This window comes from Alligator mississippiensis, chromosome 1 (genome assembly GCF_030867095.1).
Source record: "Alligator mississippiensis isolate rAllMis1 chromosome 1, rAllMis1, whole genome shotgun sequence".
Lineage (NCBI taxonomy): Eukaryota > Metazoa > Chordata > Crocodylia > Alligatoridae > Alligator > Alligator mississippiensis.
The window spans coordinates 277,189,100-277,209,782 of record NC_081824.1 but is presented as its reverse complement, the minus strand read 5'-3'; the positions used below and the strand labels follow the sequence as shown (position 1 = coordinate 277,209,782).

The window sequence follows — 20,683 nt, the reverse complement described above, 5'->3', positions numbered from 1 at the left end:
AACCCCTCCAAGTGTTTCTTTACCAGCTTGGCACTGACAGTTGGTGGGCTGGTGTTCCTCCTGTTTTTACCTGTAATGCATTTGGGAGATTTGTTTACATCCGTGCTCAAGAGCACAGAGGTGAAAAACTCATTGAAGAGCTCTGCTTTGTCCCTTCTGTCACCAACTACCCTAGACTATCCTGCAGGGGTCCTATGCTGCCCTGCATCTTCTTTTTGCTCCTTATATACCTGAAGAAGGACTTTTTGTTGTCCTTAATTTTTGTAGCCGGCTTAAGTTCTAATGCTGCTTTGGCCTTCCTGACTGATTCCCTGCAAGTGTGAGCCAAGGAGGTATACTTCTCCCTGGTAGCTACCCCCTTCTTCCACAGCCTGTATGCCTCTTTCTTTGCCCTTAGGCTTTCCTGGATTTTCCTGTTTAGCCAAGAGGGCTTCTTGGCCCCTCTGCCCCCTTTTCTATTCAGTGGGATTGTCTCCTTCTGTGCCTGAAGGACTGCTTCCTTGAAGAAGGACCTCTACAGAGTTGTACACTTTGAAACTTTAATCATATATTTTTGGAAACAATTGTTTAAACAGGGCTGTCCTTTTAAAAAAGTAAATTGAAACACCACAAAAATGTATGAGGTACACCCAATTGACACTTACATGGATTTAATCAGGATCTCAAATCCACTATCTAGAGCTCAATCTTTTGTACCACTTGCATCTGATTAAGTCAGATGGTACATTTAATTATTGCCTTTGTAGGGAACTTCCTGCTTTGGCTCCTACAGTCCTGATTACCAATATGTCTTGTGTAGCTGGAATTTTGAGGGAAGTAAGTTGCCAAAAAAAAAAATAGTTTACAATTTGACCGAACTTACCCATAGGATGTAGGCAAAAGCTGCTGGCACAAAGGCCACCTTCCTGCCATGTATCAAGTCTCTTCTTCAAAGCATGGAGATTCTTAAACAAAAGGTCACTGGAATCTAACATGGATAAGACTTTTTTTTCTTTAGCCTTTTGCATGGGAATGGTTAAAGTTTTGCAAAATTCTACCAAGACTGTTTAAAGTTTGGCAAATTAGTACGCAAGATAAAACAGGATCTTAAAATGGGAAGTAGTAGGCACCCTTAATAATAAGTAGCCATACTTATAATAGGTAGTCCTGTTGGCTTCAGGGGGAGTCTATATCTGCAAAGCATGCATATAAAATTCATAATAGCTAATACTTTTTAAAAAAGCATAAAAAGGGCTGTTGCATTGCAAAGGCACTTCAGATGTAAACATTTCTATAATAAACTAGTCAGCAATTTTAACCTATACTGTGTCCTTGAAATGTCTGCTACAAAGGGAGATGATATTATTTAATTTTTCATGTCTTGTTATGCATGTTGCCGTCAGAATGGTGATTTTATGGATTTCTAGTATTGCCAGTTCAGAAGTACACCGACAAAGACATGCATTTGATCACCTTCCTCTAATTAGTTGTAATTATAGCCTTCTGTACAAAGTAGTCTTTAGATGTTTTAAAATATATATTTATCTGCAGGGTATATTGTGAGTTCAGAATGATACTGTTCACTGATTTACATAAAAGGAGTTTAGGGTTGTTATACAGTTTTGAATATGGTAACATTAGCTTGCTTAGAGTCTTGAATTCAGGCATATCACGTTGCTATTTTTTAGGATTTTAAAATGTTTGTGACTTTTTTTTTAAAGCTAGCTCCATTTGGACTTTAATTAAAAGGTACTCTGGAGCTCATTTAAATGAATACTTGTAAAAGGTATGCAGTGCACAGAAATAGAAATTAGTTCCTATAAATGAGGAAGGAACTTAGTAAAAGAATCAACTTCCAGTGCAGTAAAAGGAAAATCAATGGTAAACTGACCTAATAAAATGATAGGCCTCTTCAAAGGAAAAAAAAATCTAAGCACTGAGCTACAGAAGATAAGATAGTAAGAAAGCCTTTTTGATAAAATGGTTCTGTTAATCCTGATGCCTCAAGAGGGCAATTCTCCTCTTCCCCTTTAACAGGTATCTGCTATAATTATTTAAAATCATCTTTAATTTCAGTGTTCCAGTCATAAATAAAGCATGGAAGCTTGCTATATTTGCCCATAACATTTTGTTTTTCATAGGGGACTGTTCACCAGTAGTGAATGAAAATGGAAGTACTTGTTGAAAGTTTTTTTGCAAAGTGGAGCAAGTTTCTTAGTGCACTGAAATAATCCAATGCAGTTTTCTGTTTTATTCTGGTAGTGCATGATTCCTTTGTTATCACTACTCCGTCCTCACAAAAAAAACCCCTCTCTGTACTGTAAGGGATCTGCACTGACATTCATGTTTAAAATTATCTGCTGTTCCGATATATGCAGGTACGTGTGTGTTGATCACCTAGTGTGTATTGTGTGTGAATGGGTATGTTGGTACGTGTTGTTTGAGGGGGGAGTCTGTGAGTATGCTGATATGTGCTGATCAAGGTGTATGTTGTGGGTGGGTGGGTATGCTGGTATGTGTTATTTGGGGGCGGGGCTGTATGCTGATACGTGTTGTATGAGGTGTGCTGTGTGTGAGTTGGGTATGCCACTATGTGTTATTTGAGGAGTGTGTGTGTGTGTGTGTGGATATGTGCTGTTCGAGGTGTGTGTTGTGTGCAAGTGGCTATGCCAGTATGTGTTATTCAAGGAGTGTGTGTGTGTGTATGCTGATATGTGCTGTTCGAGGTGTCCATTATGTGTGAGTACCTATGTTGATATGTGTTATTTGAGAGGTGTGCATGTGTATGCTGATATGTGCTGTTTGAGTTGTGCGTTGTGTGCAAGTGGGTATGCCGGTATGTGTTATTTGGGGAGCGTGTGTGTGTATGCTGATGTGTGTTATTCGAGAAATGTGACTCTGTGCTGATACGTGTTGTTCAAGGTGTCTGTTGTGTGTGAGTGGGTATGCTGGTATGTCTTATTTGAGGAGTGTGTGTGTGTATGCTGATATGTGTTGTTTGAGGTGTTGTGTGTGAGTGGCTACATTGGTACGTGTTATTTGAGCAATGTGTGTGCACATACGGATATGCGCTGTTCAAGGTGTACATTGTGTGAGTGGGCATGCCAGTATGTGTTATTTGAGGGGTGTGTGTGCGTATGCTGATATGTGCTGTTCGAGGTGTGTGTAGTGTGTGTGTGGGAATGCCGATATGTTATTTGAGGGGCTGTGCGTGCATATACTGATATGTGCCATTTGACGTGTGCGTTGTGTGTGAGTGGGTATGCCGACATGCGTTATTCGCAGGGTGTGTGCGTGTATGCTGATGTGTGCCCTTCGAAGTGTACATTACAAGTGAGTGGGCATGCCAGTAGGTGTTATTGGAGGAGTGTGTGTGCCCTGATGGAAAATACGTAGGAGAGACCAAACAACAACTATGCACCAGAATGAACGCACACCGGAAAGCCATCAAAGACAGAAATCCCCAAGTACCAGTGGGGGCACATTTCTCACAGGAGGGCCACTCTCTCGCCAATCTCTCAGTCCTGATCCTCAAGGGCAACTTACACAACACTTCCCAGAGACGAGCCTATGAGCTCCATTTCATCAACCTGCTGGATACTAGAGATCAGGGACTAAACACAGACATTGGATTTTTGACACATTATAATCTGCCTGGCAACTGACTCCCCAGCCCAGCCCAGCCCCTGGCTTTTTTACTTTTCATTCCATCCAGGAAGAGCACACACCAACTGCTGAAGCTTCGTTAGCCTGACGAAGGGTTTCTGAACTTGAAAGCTTGCTTAATAACTATTCTCCAACTATTTGGGTTCGTCTAATAAAAGGTATCAAATTCACCCAAGGAACCTTGTCTGCCTGTGTTGGTATGTGCGATTTGAGGTGCGTGCTGTGTGCGAGTGGCTGTGCTGGTAGGTGCCATTGGCGGAGTGTGTAGGTGCTGCGCGGGGCCGTGCCAGGGAGGGCCCCCGGAGGGGTGGGCGCGCTGTGCCGTGTCCCGGGGGTGGGCGCGCGGGAGAGCACCAGCGCCGGGCGCTCGGCGGCGGAACAAAAGAGCGGAGCGAGCCGTGCCCGCGTTGCGCCAGCAGGGGGACCTCCAGGCTCGCGCTCCGACAGCCCGCGCGGCTCGCAGGTCTGCTCCCCCCAACCCCCCAGCTGCAGGGCAAACAAACAGGCGGCAGCTCCTAGCCAGCCGGGCTCACACGTGCTCCCAGCCGCACTCTTGACACTGGAGGCTCAGCCCCTGGCGCGTACCGGGGCTTTACCCGCGCCGCTCGCGCTGCCCAGCCGGGTTTCTCTTAACCCCCCCTTGCATCACTGCGGTGTCCCCACTAGGGCTGGGGGCGAGGGTTGCTCCTCAGGGGGCCCAAAGGCTGCGGGGGGGGGGACGGACGGGTGTGTCTCGGGTCCCTCCCCGCCTCCCACGAGGCGCGAGTGGGTGTGGAGCGCCGCGCTGTAGCCCACCCCCCCTTCCCCGGGCGGGCGAGCTGCAGCTCATTCTCCTCCCTTTCTTTGCAAGCCGCTGTGCCCGCAGCAGCAGCAGCAGGAGGAGGAGGAGGCCGGCTGCCGGGGCCGCCGCCGGAGCTCACACGCCAGCCTCTCCCCGCGCTCGCACACGCCCGCCGCAGCGCGGGGCGGAGAGCCCGCCCGGGGGGCTGCCCCTCTGCTCACTCCTGCCTGCACCTCCCTAGGATGGAAGTGAAGTGAGGAGCTCTGCAGCCTCAACTGATTTGGCAGAGAGAGAGAGCCCAGCCAAGCCACTGGTGTTTTTTTTTTTTTACCCCGGCAAAGTGCTGAGAAGTTTGTGGAGCACTTTCTAGGAATTAGCTCCGAAGAAAGACCTGGCTTCTGGATTACTATGGACAGCTTTAGCCACCCTTGAATAAGCCCCTCGGTTTGGCCTGGGGGAATTTAGCCAGCAGTTGTGTGCAACCCCTCCCCCCCCCCCCCCCACCAAATTAAAAAAAAAAAAAAAAAGCAGGAGTCTTTTTGGAGCTCTCTCTCTAATCTGGATGGATCTAAAAGTGTCACATCCAAGACCTTTCCAGCTGCAGCGTCTGCCTTGAATACCCCTCTCCCTGCCCCTTCACTTTAATGAACTGCTAGGAGACTAAACTTCTGGACCTACCTCTTCTTATCATCATCATCATCACTATTATTATCATCACATTCTTTTTTCTTTTTTTTGCTGGGGGGTGGTCTTTGGGATTGGTCTCTCAAGTGATCTGGATTGCTTTTAATATGTCAAAATGGGTCTGCTGACACCACTCCTGCTCTTTGGATGTATCTCATTCCAAGTTCATGGTAAGTGTGCCTAGTTGGTTGGGTTTTTTTGTTTGTTTTATCCTCCTCTGTCATGTCTTTGCAGCATTTCTCTTCATCTGACTCTGATTTGGGACAGCACATGGAGGATATTAGGAAGCTTTCATGGGATGGGATCCACATTAAGTTTTGTTTCTGCTGAAGAAATGGCATTAAGGAAAAAAGGGAGTTGGGATGGGAGGGGGAAGGGGAAAGGGGGGGTTATGCATGTTTCTGATAAGCAGCCCTTCCTGTTTGCCAACTGAATGGAAAAGTAGTTCACGAATGGGGAAAATGTCAAGCTAAAAGAAAGGAATGAGACCCCCCCCCCCCAATAGGAGTAGGGAATCTTTCAGAGATGCCAACCTGGATCTGTGGATGTTTTTGCCTGCTTCTATTGTTAAACTTTTTGGTAACCATTGATTTTTTTTTTTTGTTTAAGGAAGGGTAGGAAGGGCTTGCTCAGATTCCAGCGAGGTGAATGGAAACTGGCAGAGCCCCTAAATGTGATCCCTTTGTATCTGCTGGCAGGCAGGAGGAGTGGAGAGGGGTCTCAGGGGGGTGACATTTGACTGAAAATGCAGTGTCAGGGGAAGCCAACCAAAGAGGGTGGGGTGTACAGAGGAAAGTACAGCACCAAAGCCAGGCAGGTTCGCAGAGAGAAAGCTCTCCTGGGAGTGAGCCAAGACAATAGAGATGCTGAACAGGTGCTGTAGGTGTCTCCCCTTACTTTCAGCAAGTCTCTCAAGACCAGACCAATATCCTTAGGTGTGATGTTTTTTCAACTTCTGGTTCTTGTTCCATATCCTTGGCCATTGTTGCAAGATGATCTTTGTTGTGAGACTCAGCAGCATTTTGGAGACAGTTTATTTTGGGATGTCTCTGCATTTGCTTGGGGGGGGTTGTTGCTCTGTGTGTGGCACAGTGCAGAAGGGGACACACACATGCACACACACACACACCCATGTCCCCGTCCCCCCCCCTGCAACCACCAGTTCTCCCACTCCGTGTGTGTGGTATGTAGTGGTACCAAACACACACACACACACCAACCACCAGCTCTACCACTATGTGTGTGTGGTATGTAGTGGTACTAAATGTTTGGCCATCCTAATTGGATACATTTGGATATTAACTTTAAACAAGCTTTTTGGACTTCAGATGAATTCGCCTTCTGGGACACTAGCCATTTTTCTTGGAAACTTTGTTCCAGGAGGCTGCTGCTTGAAATCATTCCATATATCAGAAGGAAAGCAAGGCCTCTACATACTGTCAAATTATTGTTTGCAGACAGGGGCAGCTTGAGTATCTCTGTCCTCAACAAGACAGGAGGCAAAACACTCTCTCCCCCCCCCCCCCCCAAAGCTAGCAGTAGGAGACATGCAAGTATTGCTGAATATGAGTTGTATAATGTGCTATGCAATTTACCCTTCAATCAGTGTGGTCTGTTGGGAAGAAAATAAGTTTTTGTGTAATGTATGTACATCCTAAGTACTGTACATCTTTCTGGATAGACCACTTACATCCATTAGTTACAAGTGCTATTTTTTTCTCTTTGAAACATTATGACTCACTAAGTCAAGGCAACAAATATTGGAGATGTATATTCCACATGTATAGACATGGTAAACATTGGGCTGCAGAAATGTAATTATTAGTAAGTGTTTAAAATTTGTGTGTAGCTAGAAGGAATACAATTAAAGTGCTCAGTGGAAGTGACAGAGTGAATCAGAGGAGCTTGGTGTTACAGAATGTAATTAATGTACCAGGCTGTTTGGAGATATACGAAACAAATGCAATTAACAAGCTTGCTGGAACGACAGGAGCACGACATAATTTATTCTGTTTTTGTCATGGGGAACACAACTAAAACCTTTGTTCAGATGTAGCACAGGACAAGGGAGGGAAGCAGGTGAAGCAGATAACTAATGCAGAGCTGGACCACTGAAAATTGTATTAAATTGCCAATAATAGACAAGATTCTCTCATTTCATGGGAAGATTATGTAGGGGCAGTGTCAATATTGCTTACATTAACAGGTTTAAAAAATACTGTTGTATAATGCCTTGTGGATAGCACATCATGACAGAATACAGATAAGCTTTTATTGTCATGATGACTAACAAGTAGCTTTGAAGAAACGCTGGCATGCAACCTTGGCATGCTGTCACTTTTGCCCCCCATAGATGCATAGTAATTATGGGAGCAACTTAAGGTAACGTGGTACCACTGGTTGCTTTGAAAAGATGCAGATGATCCTTTTTTTTTAAAGTTTTACAAATAAAGCTAAATTTAGTTGATCTGAAAAATGCCTACATGTAGGAATAGTTGATTAGTTCATTAAAAAAATGTATAGAGGTAAGCTAAAATGCGGGCTAACGCCCACTCGTTAGCTAAATCCTTGGGTTATTTTCTCTACTTGAAGGATTGCTTTTAACGTACTTACATTATTATTTTTTTATATACTTTCTTAGCATGAATTTCAAATGGAGAGAAATACCCAGGACTGGCTGAGACATAATGGCTATTCCTTCTTTTCCCTTGTTGTGACATTAGTTTTGTTCAGTGACTCACAAGTAGGGTTACACACAGTGCTAAGGTAGTGGTGGTGGTGCAGATCTAGATGGTAATTTTTCCTGTAAAGTTATTTTCTGTCTCTGGGCTGTTATAGTACCTGAAAATTGCAGAGCTCCATGAAAATGGCAGAAAATGTGTGACTCTTATTGTGCTTATGATTTTCATGCAGCCCTGCCTACATCCTTTGCAGTCTGCTCAGGGAATAACTGTAATTCTCTCTTCTTTTTCTTTAGCAATCAATCTTGGGGCCAATTCTGAAAAATGAAATGTATCTTCTACCACAGTGCACATACCTCAAAATAAGCCAGTTGATGTCAGGGTTAAAACTGCTGATTCCACATAATTTTCTTTCATTGGCTTATTTTTTGAAGCTTTGGTTTTTGAAGTTTGAGCTTTTTTGATGGAGATGAATGGGGGAAAAGAAACTGGAGCCACCTAGACAAGTTCACAAACATTTGTCCACAGATATGATGATAAGCAGATGTTAAATACTAGACAATAGTCTCAATGGGTCTTACTCAGCCATGGTCCAACTTTCTTTGCTGTCAATGGGAATTGAAACCTTTTACACTAAAGCTGAATTAAATCCATTGTCCTGTTGCAAGTGCAACACTCCAGTCTGCTTGGTATTAAAAAACAGCAAAAATACTGTTTTATCTAGCATTTGTTTCCCCCACTAATATCTAATTCTGGTGCTATTTATTTTCTTAATGAAAAATATGAATGTAAAATTCAAGTCTGAATATTCTGTCCCATTTTTGCAAACTGTGCTTTCCAACAGCAGGCTAAATGTCTATGGCTTTATGTAGATCACACATATCAAAAAACAAATTACACATAAACCTAAGATACGTCCTTCCAGTGGGCATTTGTGTTGACAGGGTCCTGATCTCTCATGTGGGTTTGGTTGTGTGCATTTTAATGCCTTAAGTGGCATTTTAAATATACAGTTTGCACTTTTGTTCCCGGTAACCTTAGTTACCTTTCCTTCCTTAAGTCTTGCTTCTGCAAAGCATTGAGGCACGTGCTTCAGTCCCATTGATCGAAAGTCTCACTGAAGTTAACAGGTCTGAAGCATGTGCTTAAAGTCAATCATGTGCTCATGTTCTCAAGTCTGTAATCCCTGAATAGGAATGAATTTATGCATGTGGTGAAGTGCTTTGCTAATTTGGGGGCTTGATATGTTGCTTTTCCTACTTTGTGTCTAGGGAGGCATTATTACAGCAGTGTGCATGCATATGAAATAGGACATGAGAAAATGAGCCTGGGGCAGTAGCATAGGGGGTGTGTGTGTGAGCATCTCAGTGGATCTGGCTTTTAGGAAAACTCCTCTAATGCCCAATAAAAGGGTATGATGTCAAATATTTTTTTTAAAACCTCTTTCCCACCCCTGTTTAAACAGCCTGCTGGATTGTGTGTACCATTACAGCAGCCCTTCCTGAAGAAGTCTTCTGTGTAGGAGTAGGATGGTGCTGCTTCTGGAAGTCTAATTTTTGAAGTGGAACAGATAAATGGATTAATGGGTTGTAAGAGGACAAATTGGCAGGGAGACCTTCATGCACACTACAGAAAATCTATTGAAAAAGTGAGAGGCATGAAGGGGAATTCAGGGGAGAAAGTGCAGAGTTATGGGATGGCTTTTTCAGATGCATCCAGTTAACTGTGTTTCCAGGCCTTAGCATCTAGGATGTGCTTGTCTGGAAGGTCACAGCACTGCCCAGAACATGCTTTGCCTACTGTTGAACTGTTTTAGTTTAAACTACTGAAGAGAATGCTGTTTGATGCATTTTATCAATTTATTACCCTGGACTAACTATACAAATATTGATCTCTGCTAAATACATTGCTAACGGGTTCAGCACTTTCTACATTACCCACACTAAGAGGGTCACTGTTGTCAGGTTTTATCTGTTATTTCAGCTGGTATGGGAGAGGTTGCACTTTCTTTGGCTGCCATCTGGCTCTGTACCTCCCGTACCAAACTTATAGATGCTGCTTAGACATAGTGTTGATACTTAATGGTGCTCATTTCTGAATTTCTATAGGAATCCCTCTGTTTTGTGTGGAGAAGAAAGGAAGTCTTCACCCTTGCCAAATAAAGAAATGTTTTGTCTCCTCAAACTGAAATGTCATTTCTTGCATGTGAGCAAGTGTTTGCTAAAATCCAGAATACTTGCTCTTGCAGAGAGCAATTTTAGGCAGTTCCTACACTTGAAAATGTCTGTTGCATTCTGGTTTCATGTTGTTTCCCTTTAGCATTTAGAGTGTGCAAGAATACAGAATCTAACCTTCAGTCATCAGTAAGTGATAACATTGGGGTCTCTTTCTTTTTTTTAAGGCCCAGTCCTATAAACCTTAACATAGAAGAACTTCAGCTTCACTGTGCTGCACCAAGACTAAAAATGCCTAAAACTGGGCCTTAATTTTGTCGTCTTTAGATTTAGATCCCCTTCTAGTACACAGCATATACTGTAGAATATCTCCAGAAAGAAGGTCAAGATTTAAGGGCCTTGTTACACAGTAAGTTTAGGCAGGAAGCTCTTAACCCTTGGACTGGTCACACGTTAATACCTTCTAAGTGGTTTAAAACACTGGTTATTCAGCTTATAGTTATGCCACTCCAGGGCAAGATTATCTCCAAAAGCAAACAAATTTGCTTTTGTTCCATTAACTTATGGCCACATCTCACAGCTATTCTGCCCACGCTGAAGTCCTTCAGTATCCCAGAATGCAGTAGGCAAGCAGAGCGAGAGAGCTCCAGGGCTGCACTCACCCCATCTTGCCCCAGCCTTTTCCACACAAGTGCAGGAAGCTGGGGATACCCTAGCCAGGCACAGCACATCCCTGGTTTGCCAGGAAGTAGCAAGCACAGGAGGAATTTCCCACCACCACCTGTTTGCTGCCAGCCAGGAGAATCAGGCTGCCTGTGGCTAGGCAGGGTGTCCCCGGCTCCATGAACAGGTGGAGGGAATTCTTTCCTCACCCCCATACTTGTTGCAGCCCTGAAGCATGCTCTCTCTGCCCAACGGGAGCAGTGATTGAGTCCTGTTCTCGCTCCTGTCTCTGCTCACCAAGCCTCTAGTAACAAGTCACAGCTGTGTAGGTGAAGGACAGTTAGAGCAGGTTTTTCACCTTACTGTGCAACTGTTTAACTAAGTGGAACAACACTAAGCTGATTAACACTTGCTCAGCTTGGCAGGAGTGGGCAAAATACAGCTTGTGGGTGGGATCTGGCCTGCCAGGCCATTCTATCCAGCCTGTGAGGCCCCTAAAAAAAATTAGAAAATATTTATCTGCTCCTGGCTACCTGTCAAAGATGGTTGGAGCCAGGGGCAGTAGGACCCAAGGGGAGCTGGCAGCAGGATGCAGCAGCCCAGCCCAGCCCTGCCCCACCCCCAGCCATTTCCGTGCCTTCCTGCCTCCCACACCTCTCCAGCATCTCCTGGCTTCTAGCTATGCTGCTGTACCCTGGGAGCATGGGGCCTGCATTGGTACCCCAGGGTGTGTATGTTTGTAGGGTGAGTCTCACCCCCCACCCCACCATACACATGCACCCATGCAATGTTTTAGATGTTCGCTTTTTAGAATATAATTTGGTATTTTTCTGGTTCCGAGATGGCAAAACTCTTTGCTGAAAGGAGTACTTCTGGAGGCAAGGGGAGGGACTTCTGGTGGCAAAAGTCAGGGGTTAGGGGTGGGACTTCTGGTCACAAGAAGGCAACCAGGGGTGGGGCACCTGTCAAGGGGCAAGGGTAGCCATGCAGCCCTTGACAGCTTGCCAAAACTCAGTAAGCGGCCCTCTTCCCAAAATAATTGCCAACCTCTGTCTTGCAGGATAAAGTCTACCAAGGCCCTGAGCATTCCCTCCCCTCTAGCTCATTCTTCACTGAAGTAACGTATTGTTATGATCAGCAGTTAATAGTTTTGTATAGATAAACTAGTGTATAGATAAACAAGATTAACTAAAGAAGACCTATTAATTTAGGGCCTGATCTTGCCCCACTTAAAAGTAATAGGAATTTTGCCATTGACCCTAGTAAGAGCAGGAACCTTGAAAGAGAAGGATAGCTTCAATCACCACATCGAAGCACTGTATTTTAGGGCACTTCAACATGTGCTTCAATGCTTTCTGATTAGAACATGTTGAAGCAGATTTGATTAATCGAGCCTGCTGCAGCATTCTAATTGGAATGTTCCAGCGTGCTGCAGCGTCTCGTGTATTCAGTGTCCTGCATTTCAAAATGGCAGTGGGAGCGCTTTCACTAAAGCTCATTGGATGAGCTTTAGTTAAATTGCTTCTGCCGCCATTTTGAAACGCGGGATGCCGAATACAAAAGATGCTGCAGGCTTTTTAATTAGAGGAGTTCCTGAGAGCCACTCTTATTAAAAGCTCTGCCCTCCCCCCCGCCCCTCCCACCGCAACCCCAGAGCATGTGCATAGGTGCTCTTAATTCACAATATGAACTTAATGACTGTACGGCTGTTCAGCCTTGCTTGTTGCTATATCTCCATGGTTTTGGTTAGCCTATTATCACAATTTCACGTGTTAAGGTGCTTGGTAAAGAGTAACTCTAGTTTGCAAGTGAATTTGACCTCTTAGGCATTAAAGAAGGGCATGAATGCATTTTGTAAAGCACGGTCACTCTCTCTGACACAGGCAATTAATAAGGAAAAATGTCTTTATTTTCTTCTTAATTTGTGTCATCTGTAGACTTGTTTGATGAATCATTTTTTCATGGGTCTGCTGTAGGAAACCAGTTAAGGCTGAGTTTTGATAAGATTACATTGAGTAGTTTAGGACAGCAGGGTCTTTGACAATACAGTTTTGATCCCAGGTTTGACAAGTGAAGTTGAAAGCTTGATGCGCTGATCCCAGTTCTCATCATTGAGAAGAAGAAAAATAAGAAAGCACAGGTGATATTAGCATCTTGCTTTTAGTGTCACTGAAGTGGATTTCTTCACAGAAATCCACACTACTTGCATCCGGGCTGAACTAGAGCATCTGCTGCCATAGTTGTATGGGTTGTCGGGGGGTAGTGCCTGGAGGGATTCTACTAGTGGTGGCACATTTATTTTTGTAGACAGTATGCTGAGGCACTGCAGTGACCATCCCTTTTAATGGATGCAACATGAAATCCCTATCTGATCACCAAGCAATAGCGAGCATTGCGGTGGGTGCAGCCATGCTCCTGCCATGCACCTACCTATCTACAAGCTTAAAACATGGCATATTTAACCAATTGGATCTCCCTTGTATTGAAGTGGCATGAGCAGTTTCCTCCCTGATGCCTTTCATGAGGTGAAAATGGGCTGCCTGTACCTTCTCTGCCCTACACCTTTGTCACAGTTGTCCCCTGCTCCTGTAGAAATAATACCATGTATAAGTAAGTGTATAAATTACACTATAAGTCCACTTTCATTCCATCTCATCTTTCCCTCAAGCGGTTTACCTGAGTAACAGCTTGCCTTGAGATTTGGAAACATACTTTTTCCACAAATTGAAACACAAACTCTTTTGTTACAGAATAAAATATCTACCTAGATAATTGAGCCCCCATGTTGGTTATGGCAGATGTTTTTTCAGTATGTATTTACACATTCTGATACTACTGTAGAGTGGCAGCATGAGTAGACTTTATCTATAATGTGCTTGTCATAAATATTGATACAAACTACACCAATACCCATGTGAGGCCATTATGCTGGCAGGTAAAGCCTTATTTGGCATTCATCCATTTATATTGTTGACCATTGTGATAGAAATATGTTAATTTTAAAGTTCTGGTGAAAGATACTGATCTGAATAAATTTGCTGTTTATTTAGTTGAGTAGATTCTACATAAACTCAATAAATAATGGCTTACATCTAAAGCTCTGTGCAAGTTAACATTTATGTTTCGCTCTGTCTTATTATTGGGGTTTTTTCGGGGGTGGGATGGGGAAAGGAGGGTTGATTTAGGCAGGTGGCAGACATTCTCCATGCAGACATTCTTCTGCATTCTAAGTTTCAATTTGAGTTCAGTCAAACCCCAACACTTCACAGCTTAACTTGTTTAAAACCACTGAATCTTATTAAGCTTTCTTTCTTAGCTTTAGGGTAAAACCAGGTTTCCCATAGTTTCTTCAATCAGAAATTGTAGCTTGACCTAGCTTTTCTGATAACTGGTGGTAGCAAACCTTTTTGTAATTCTGGCAATTGTAGTGTGGGCTTGGAAGCTAAGAAAGACTGTGCTTTTAGGTTTCACTATATACATTTTTTTCACAATTCTTCCAAACCAGTGGCTATGATAATGAACCTTTCACTTCATGGACATGTCATCACTGCTGCACTTTCACACACCCTGCTCAGCATTTTCAGGAGCTTGCTGTATGAGCACTGTTCCAAGTACGGGTTGGAGCAGTTTTCTGACTTAAAATTTGCAGTATTGCCCTCTTCCTTTGTGCCTCTTAAATTGTACCTCTTCAGCAAGACTTGACTATACCTCTTCAGTTCTGGTAGAATTCTTCTAGGCAACAATAGTGAAAGACAAGGGTCTGGGATAGCTTTTTACTTAGTCTTAGGCTCACTTTCACCCGTACCTCTTTTTCATTTCCTCCAAAGGGTTTAATTGGGGCAACAGTATACTTGGCCAGAGGTTTGGAAATGCATTGTTGACCTGAGAGGAAAAGGGGTGCCAAGAATTGAAGTACAGTCTCTTTTGGTACAGAATGAAGCATTTGCTTAGATAATTAAGCCACCATGTCAGTTGTGTCAAGTGGTCTTTTAGTATATATTTACCCTGCAGTTGTACAGAAAATGCATAGTGTGCCAACACAAGTAGACTTTATCAGTAATGTACTTGTCATTAAAGTGAATCAAACAACGAATAGATAGCTAGCTGCAAGTTGTAAAACGTAGTAAACTCTGTAGTTCATGTCTATTAATCACTAGCCATTGATTGCAAAAGAAACTGACTGGAAAAAATTAACCTTTTTAAATCCAAAATGTCAGGTAACTTGCATCAGCTGTCATCTTTCTCTTGTGAAGAGGGCTGGAGGAACCCTTCATTTGAGGGTACCAGAGGTACTTCTTAACTTCTGTGGAAATGTCAAGAGTAAAGAAGCAGCTATGAAAAGTATTTTAATGGTAGATCAGCCCTGTAATCATGGTTCCTCAAGCTGTCATCTGATACAGTCTTACTGGGTCCTCATGTTTCTACAGCCAATGAGACTTCTATACTAGAAGGGAATAAGCCATTTTAGCATAGCATCATATGTTATCTCTGGGGTGGGGAGAAGCTATTATTGCATTCTCTCCTCAAACTATTACATCTGAATTGATTCCAGACTGATTTTTAAGAAATAATCTTTAGATTTCAAGGCAGCCAATCTAGTGTGTTTGCTCACATGAATATCTGAACTACAAATTTGTTGCGTTTTTTTTCCTGCTATTTTCTTTTTTTCATTTTATTGTCTTTAGCAGTGCAATATGGCGTGCATCTAATAAGACCAGCCAGGTATTTAAAAATAAATTAAAATACAGTTCTGCAAAGGATATGATCAAAGCTTTTGGAGTGTGAAATTTAAAAAAAAATGCATGTAGTCCTACTAGTTTTAAAACTCTGACTTCAGGTATATATGTGTATTTCTGTATGAAGAAAAAAATGTCTCCAGACACTCTAAGGAAAAAAATGTGTGATGTGTTATTCAAAAACAGCAAAATAGTAATGGGGATTGCCAGAATATTGCATTAAGCATAATGAAATGTATAACAAGCAGACGAACAGATATCTAGTTAATATGGATAGTTAACATTCACATAAAATGGAATTGTTTAGTGTTTACTGAATCCTTTTTGACAATCAATCAATTTAGGATCAAATGCAATAGAACATGTGTCTGGCTTTGTATGACCCCAAATTCTTCTCTTCCCCCTTTGAGCAGACAACATGCCTTTTTCCATAAGTGATTTTGGTTGCTAGGAGAAGTGCAGTAGCCTGGCCTCCTCTTATCCAGCAGTAAAAACCAAAGAGCGTATTGAGGTATAGAGAGGGGCAAAGCACAGTACGGGGCATGAATCACAAGTTGTGTCTAATATACCCACTTTGTTCCACTTTTTCTTCAAGAACTTTTGTTTTTACTGATGGTTCTTCTTTTCAACCAAACCTCTGTAAGCCTTTCAGAGAGTGGAAAAAATTTGTGCTGCCAAGAGTCCACTCGGAGCAACTAAAAAAGGGAGTTGAGAGTTATTCATGGGGCCACATTAATGACAAAGCACAACTCCATGAATAGCCTCAGTCAGCTGTCTTTAAAGCTGGGTGATTAATACCTTCTGTTTTTACTAGGGGCAAAAGGCACACAGAAAGGTCTTCCTGCTCAGGTCTGGCAGTTTTCAGTCTGTCAGAACCAGGATTCTGACCACCTCCTATGGAACCCTTTACAAAGGAGTCTCCCACTGCAACCTATATGGCTATCTTGAGGCAAGGTTTGCATTTTCAGATATTTGCAGCATAGGCACTGGGCTAACAGATAAATGACAAAACCCTTGTACCTCAACCATTATTCACTGAGGCACAATACAGTGTAGTGTAGTGCCATTCAGTGTAGCGATATGCAGATGATACAGAAATGTAAGGCTAAGTACAGGGGCAACGTAAGCAGTTGTGTAAGAGGAAAAGCAGCATAACTTGTACCAATTTGTAGTTCACTGGGTGGGCAAAACAGGTGAATGTACCAGTACCCTGTAGATAACAGATTTAGGCCTAGAATGATTTAATGGGATTTGTGCATGTCCAGGCTGAATTTGCCTCCTGGGACGGTTGAAAATAGGAGAAATGCAAGTTTAATTAGAAGGGGCTTTCTTCCTCTTACACTCTGAGGACAGTGGCTTTTCCTCTTCCACATGAAACCTAACAGTAATGTAGCAACTATTTATGTCACTACTGAATTTACATACTTACTTCCATGAAGGCAAGGGACAGACATTCAAAAAGCCTGAGCCTGAATTGATTCAAACTTTGCAGGTTAGTCTAACCTGCAAATCTTGAACCAACATGGAGGTGGATAGAGATTCCCTTTTCATACCAGAAATGCAGGCACATGCCTGTAGGGGCTCAGACTAGAAGCCGGGGGGGGGGGGCGGGGGAAGAGGCGCTAGAGCAGCCCTCCCTTCCCTTCTACAGTGCTGAGCCAGGGGGAGGGGGCGCTGTGCCAGGCCCCTGCAGTATGCTCTGGTTAGGGAGGGCTTTATACCCTCACCCTGGCCTGCACCATCTGAATCTCCCCCTGCGCTCGCTGCTCAAGGGCAGGAGTGTTGCCACACCCCAGCCCCAGGCTAACACTCTGAGGCAAAGTGGGGGTGTTGTGCAGTGCATGCATCTGTTGATAATAGCGGGCTTTTTAATCTCTCTCTCCATGTCTACACACCAGACATGGCTGCAAGCCAGCAGGGGGCTGATAAAAATCACAGTGTTTATCAGCCCATCAACAAAATAAAAGCCTCTCTCAAAACAAAAGCCTTGCTCTTCTTAAACAGCTTTTTCCAAGGAAGGAATGGAGGGACATTACCAGCTGACCTGTTGAGTAGCTCCTAAAAGCCTTAAGTGGGCACTATTTTGTCTGCGTGTCCCAGTGAAATTGCAGACACACACACATGCACACAAAGGCACCTCTCAGCATTAGCTAGCCTACCACATGCTTAGGGTCCGTGCAGCTGGGGCTGTGCTGTTGGAGATGGGAGGGAGGGAGGGAGGGGGATCCCTGCTTGAGCAGGGAGGGAAGCCAGACAGACCCTGCTGTGCCTGCAGTCTATCTCAGAGCTCTGGCTAGGGAGGAGAGGGGCAGGGCCAGCCTGTTCTTTGGAGCAGACAGCACAGCCTAGCCCAGCCCAGCTGCAAAGCATCTGGGATGCTGGGGGACTCTGGTTTAGCTTAAAACAGGAAGGGGTCTGGGACAGACATTGCATAAACTGGTTTGACCCAAATCAGTTAAATCTGTTACTATATTCAACTAGGTTTATCTTAAACCAGTTTCAACCATTATAAAACTGGTGTATGTGCTCTGAATTTCTGTTCTGTTACAAGTTTAAATCAGTTTCTGATCACTTAAACCAGTTTATGTGTAATGTCTGTCCCTAGCTGAAAAGTGCATGTGGCTTCACCAGGCTGAATCTGTCCTAGAAATCTGTAACAGATGCTGTCTTGTTTATTTTTCAGTGCAAGTCCAAAACTCAGGTTCTCAGCATTCATATATTCATGGAAAAATAAGTCTTAGTGAGAATGACATGTTTTGGTAAATTATATTTAGGTTTTATATTAGGACTTTGCTTAGTTGATTGTACTGAACACTGAATGATTTTGTTTCAGTAACTGCCCAGCAAGGCATAGGAGCTCTGAGGCAGAGACAGGGGTGAAATCTAGGGTGGCGTGTGGCTGTTCTTACCTCATTCCTTATACATCTGTCACTCTTCTACCAAACAAAGCAGGTATTTATCAGAAAACCATCATCTTCATTGCACAAATCAATCAGTATTCAGAATGACCTTTTTTAAAGTAGCAGATAAATAGCATAGGATCATCTGATTAAAGACTATCATAGTGCATACCCAATGAAGAGCCAAATTATCTTTTCCTATAGATTTTTGGTATAAATTTCTGGGTTTTTGAAAAGGCAAACTGAAAAAAAAAAATGGTGAATTCCATTTCGTTTTTGCATATAGATTCTGACAGGGGGCAGCAGCAGGGTTGCAACATTTAAGGTTCATCTACATAGTACAGTACAGTGCTAGACGGGTATATCTGAGCACTGCGTCATGCCAACTCCTTAGATTTACCATAAAGATCTGTGCCACTTGTGTTTGGTCTGTGAGTGTGACTGGTGTTGATAATAAGCTGTTTTCCACGTGGACAAGCTAACATAAGGGACTAAGAGAGATATTTGTTCTGGAATCTTGAAAACCGGGAATCCTGGATTAATTTTGGTAAAGTGTAATTTATATTTGTTTTATACATTAGTGTAAATTACACTGGGATCCTGAAAAAAACAATGAGTATCTGCCTGGAAGTAGCTGCATACAGTATGTGCTATAGCCACTAGGTGGCGAAGGAGCTTGTAATAGACTGGATCTTGATAGGTAATGGCTCCTTCAGGATGGAAGCCAACCAAGGAACACTACCCTGATGGGGTTTGTCACCTGCATATTGATACTAAATGTTTTTTTCTGGGGTAATTTATCCTGAATTGAAGGCATTCATGCTGTTGTAGAGGTTTATATAATCTGTTCACTCTTTGTTTATACTGTCATGAACACGTCTTGGGTCCAAGCCTTCTGCCGGGTGAGCTCCTAGCAGTTGGGACGACCAATTTCAGGAAGAGTTAGGACTACCCTTAGTGTATCCTCTGAGTTGTTTGTGGGTAGAGCGTGCTCAACAGAGGTACAATGTTGAGAAAATTGCATGCTCAACCCTTAACAAATATCTACGGAGAAAATCATGACTAGTTGATTTATGACTCAGGAAAATTTGAATATTATTCAGTGTGACCCCATCCTCCCTGCTTCAAAACATGGAAGCCCTAGAGCCTGTGAATGAAATGTGGTACAACTACATATTAGTTGTAATATATTTTTTAACATGGACAAAACCATATGCATTTTCCCTTATTCTCATAAATGCTGAACAAAATTAGCTGAAAATTTTTAGAAGGAAGGAAGGAAATGAATCCTAGGCAGTAAACTGGTCTGGAAAATTTCAGTGCAAGTGATTAAAGTTATAAATGTTATAAAAATCTTTATTGGGATCTTTATAATAGGGTTGTCTAGCACCTTCTACAGGCAGTGCTCCCAGCTTTGTGCTAAAGGAATGAAGCTAAGTAATTAAGCTGAAATAAATTGCTATTGAAGTCAAGGATGAATTTGGCCCATTAACTGCTTAAAATGTCTGTACCTTAAAGTTCTCTATTTTCTGGATGAGTGTTTATTGCATTGTATGTTTGAATTTAATATTCAGCATTCCAATAGTAGTGAGTTAATGATGCTGTTAGTACTTTGCATTGACGAAAGTGCCTCTAGGCTGTTTGTGAAAACCTGACCCTTAAAAGTCAATGGGGAATTTTGCCACCAACTTCAGTGGGGCAAGATTTCACTCTGTGAATACCTAGTGTTTTCTTATATGTTAGAAGCTAATGCTAAAAATAGAATTTGTTGTTTTTCTTATTAGGTAGAGCTTAAGAGACTGACTTAAAGCAAACAGAACAGTAGTCAGTAGGCTGTTAGATAAAAGAAAATTCACCTGGACCGTGTCTGTTTAAATGAGACAGTCTACAATTAGTTTGAATAGCAGTGTTAAAGCCACCACTAATAGAAGGCAGAAAAACAGCAGCCTGTGTTAAATAGCAATGCTGTCTACAGTAGCATGAAGACTAAATCAGTTTTCCTTCTAATGGAGACTGACTGGTTAGTTATTAAGAACACCTCAGTAATGTTATCTGTTACAAGGACTATAAGATTCAGCATTAGGGAAATGTTGTAACAAATAAACATGGAATACAATAAATCAGAAAGTAGGATTAGCCAGATTCTGTAGGGATTTCTTAGTCGTGTCAACTATTATGTGTTTCTTTGGCAGTGTCTGTGCAGAGCCAGGCTGCAGGGTCTTCCTAGACAGGGCAAAAGCCACATTGACATGCTCTAAAGAACAATTCAGGGTAGAAAGTAACATTGCATATGATCCAGTTGCATGTTGCATTCTAGATTTTGATTCTAATTTTCTGTGAAGCTATCTTAAGGTATGTTTTGAATGCCCAATCATACATATTCTTATTTCTGTGCCCAGCACTTTCTACCCTATATTCT

At 42.7% G+C, this 20,683-nt stretch overlaps 1 protein-coding gene across 13 annotated transcripts in view; it reads left to right on the top strand.

The window, feature by feature from the left end:
• The first annotated feature begins 4,474 nt into the window (after positions 1 to 4,474).
• The window catches only part of ROBO2 (roundabout guidance receptor 2), a 666,866-nt gene continuing 650,657 nt past the window's right edge, over positions 4,475 to 20,683 (top strand). For 4 of the 13 annotated variants that reach the window (XM_059720642.1, XM_059720638.1, XM_059720640.1 and 1 more), the window contains exon 1: positions 4,476 to 5,280. In XM_059720642.1, the coding sequence (XP_059576625.1) occupies positions 5,226 to 5,280 (55 nt within the window). In that variant the 5' untranslated portion in view covers positions 4,476 to 5,225. Of the gene's footprint in view, positions 5,281 to 20,683 lie in introns of all 13 variants that reach the window. The other 9 variants (XM_059720641.1, XM_019476207.2, XM_019476204.2 and 6 more) reach the window with 5 other exon arrangements.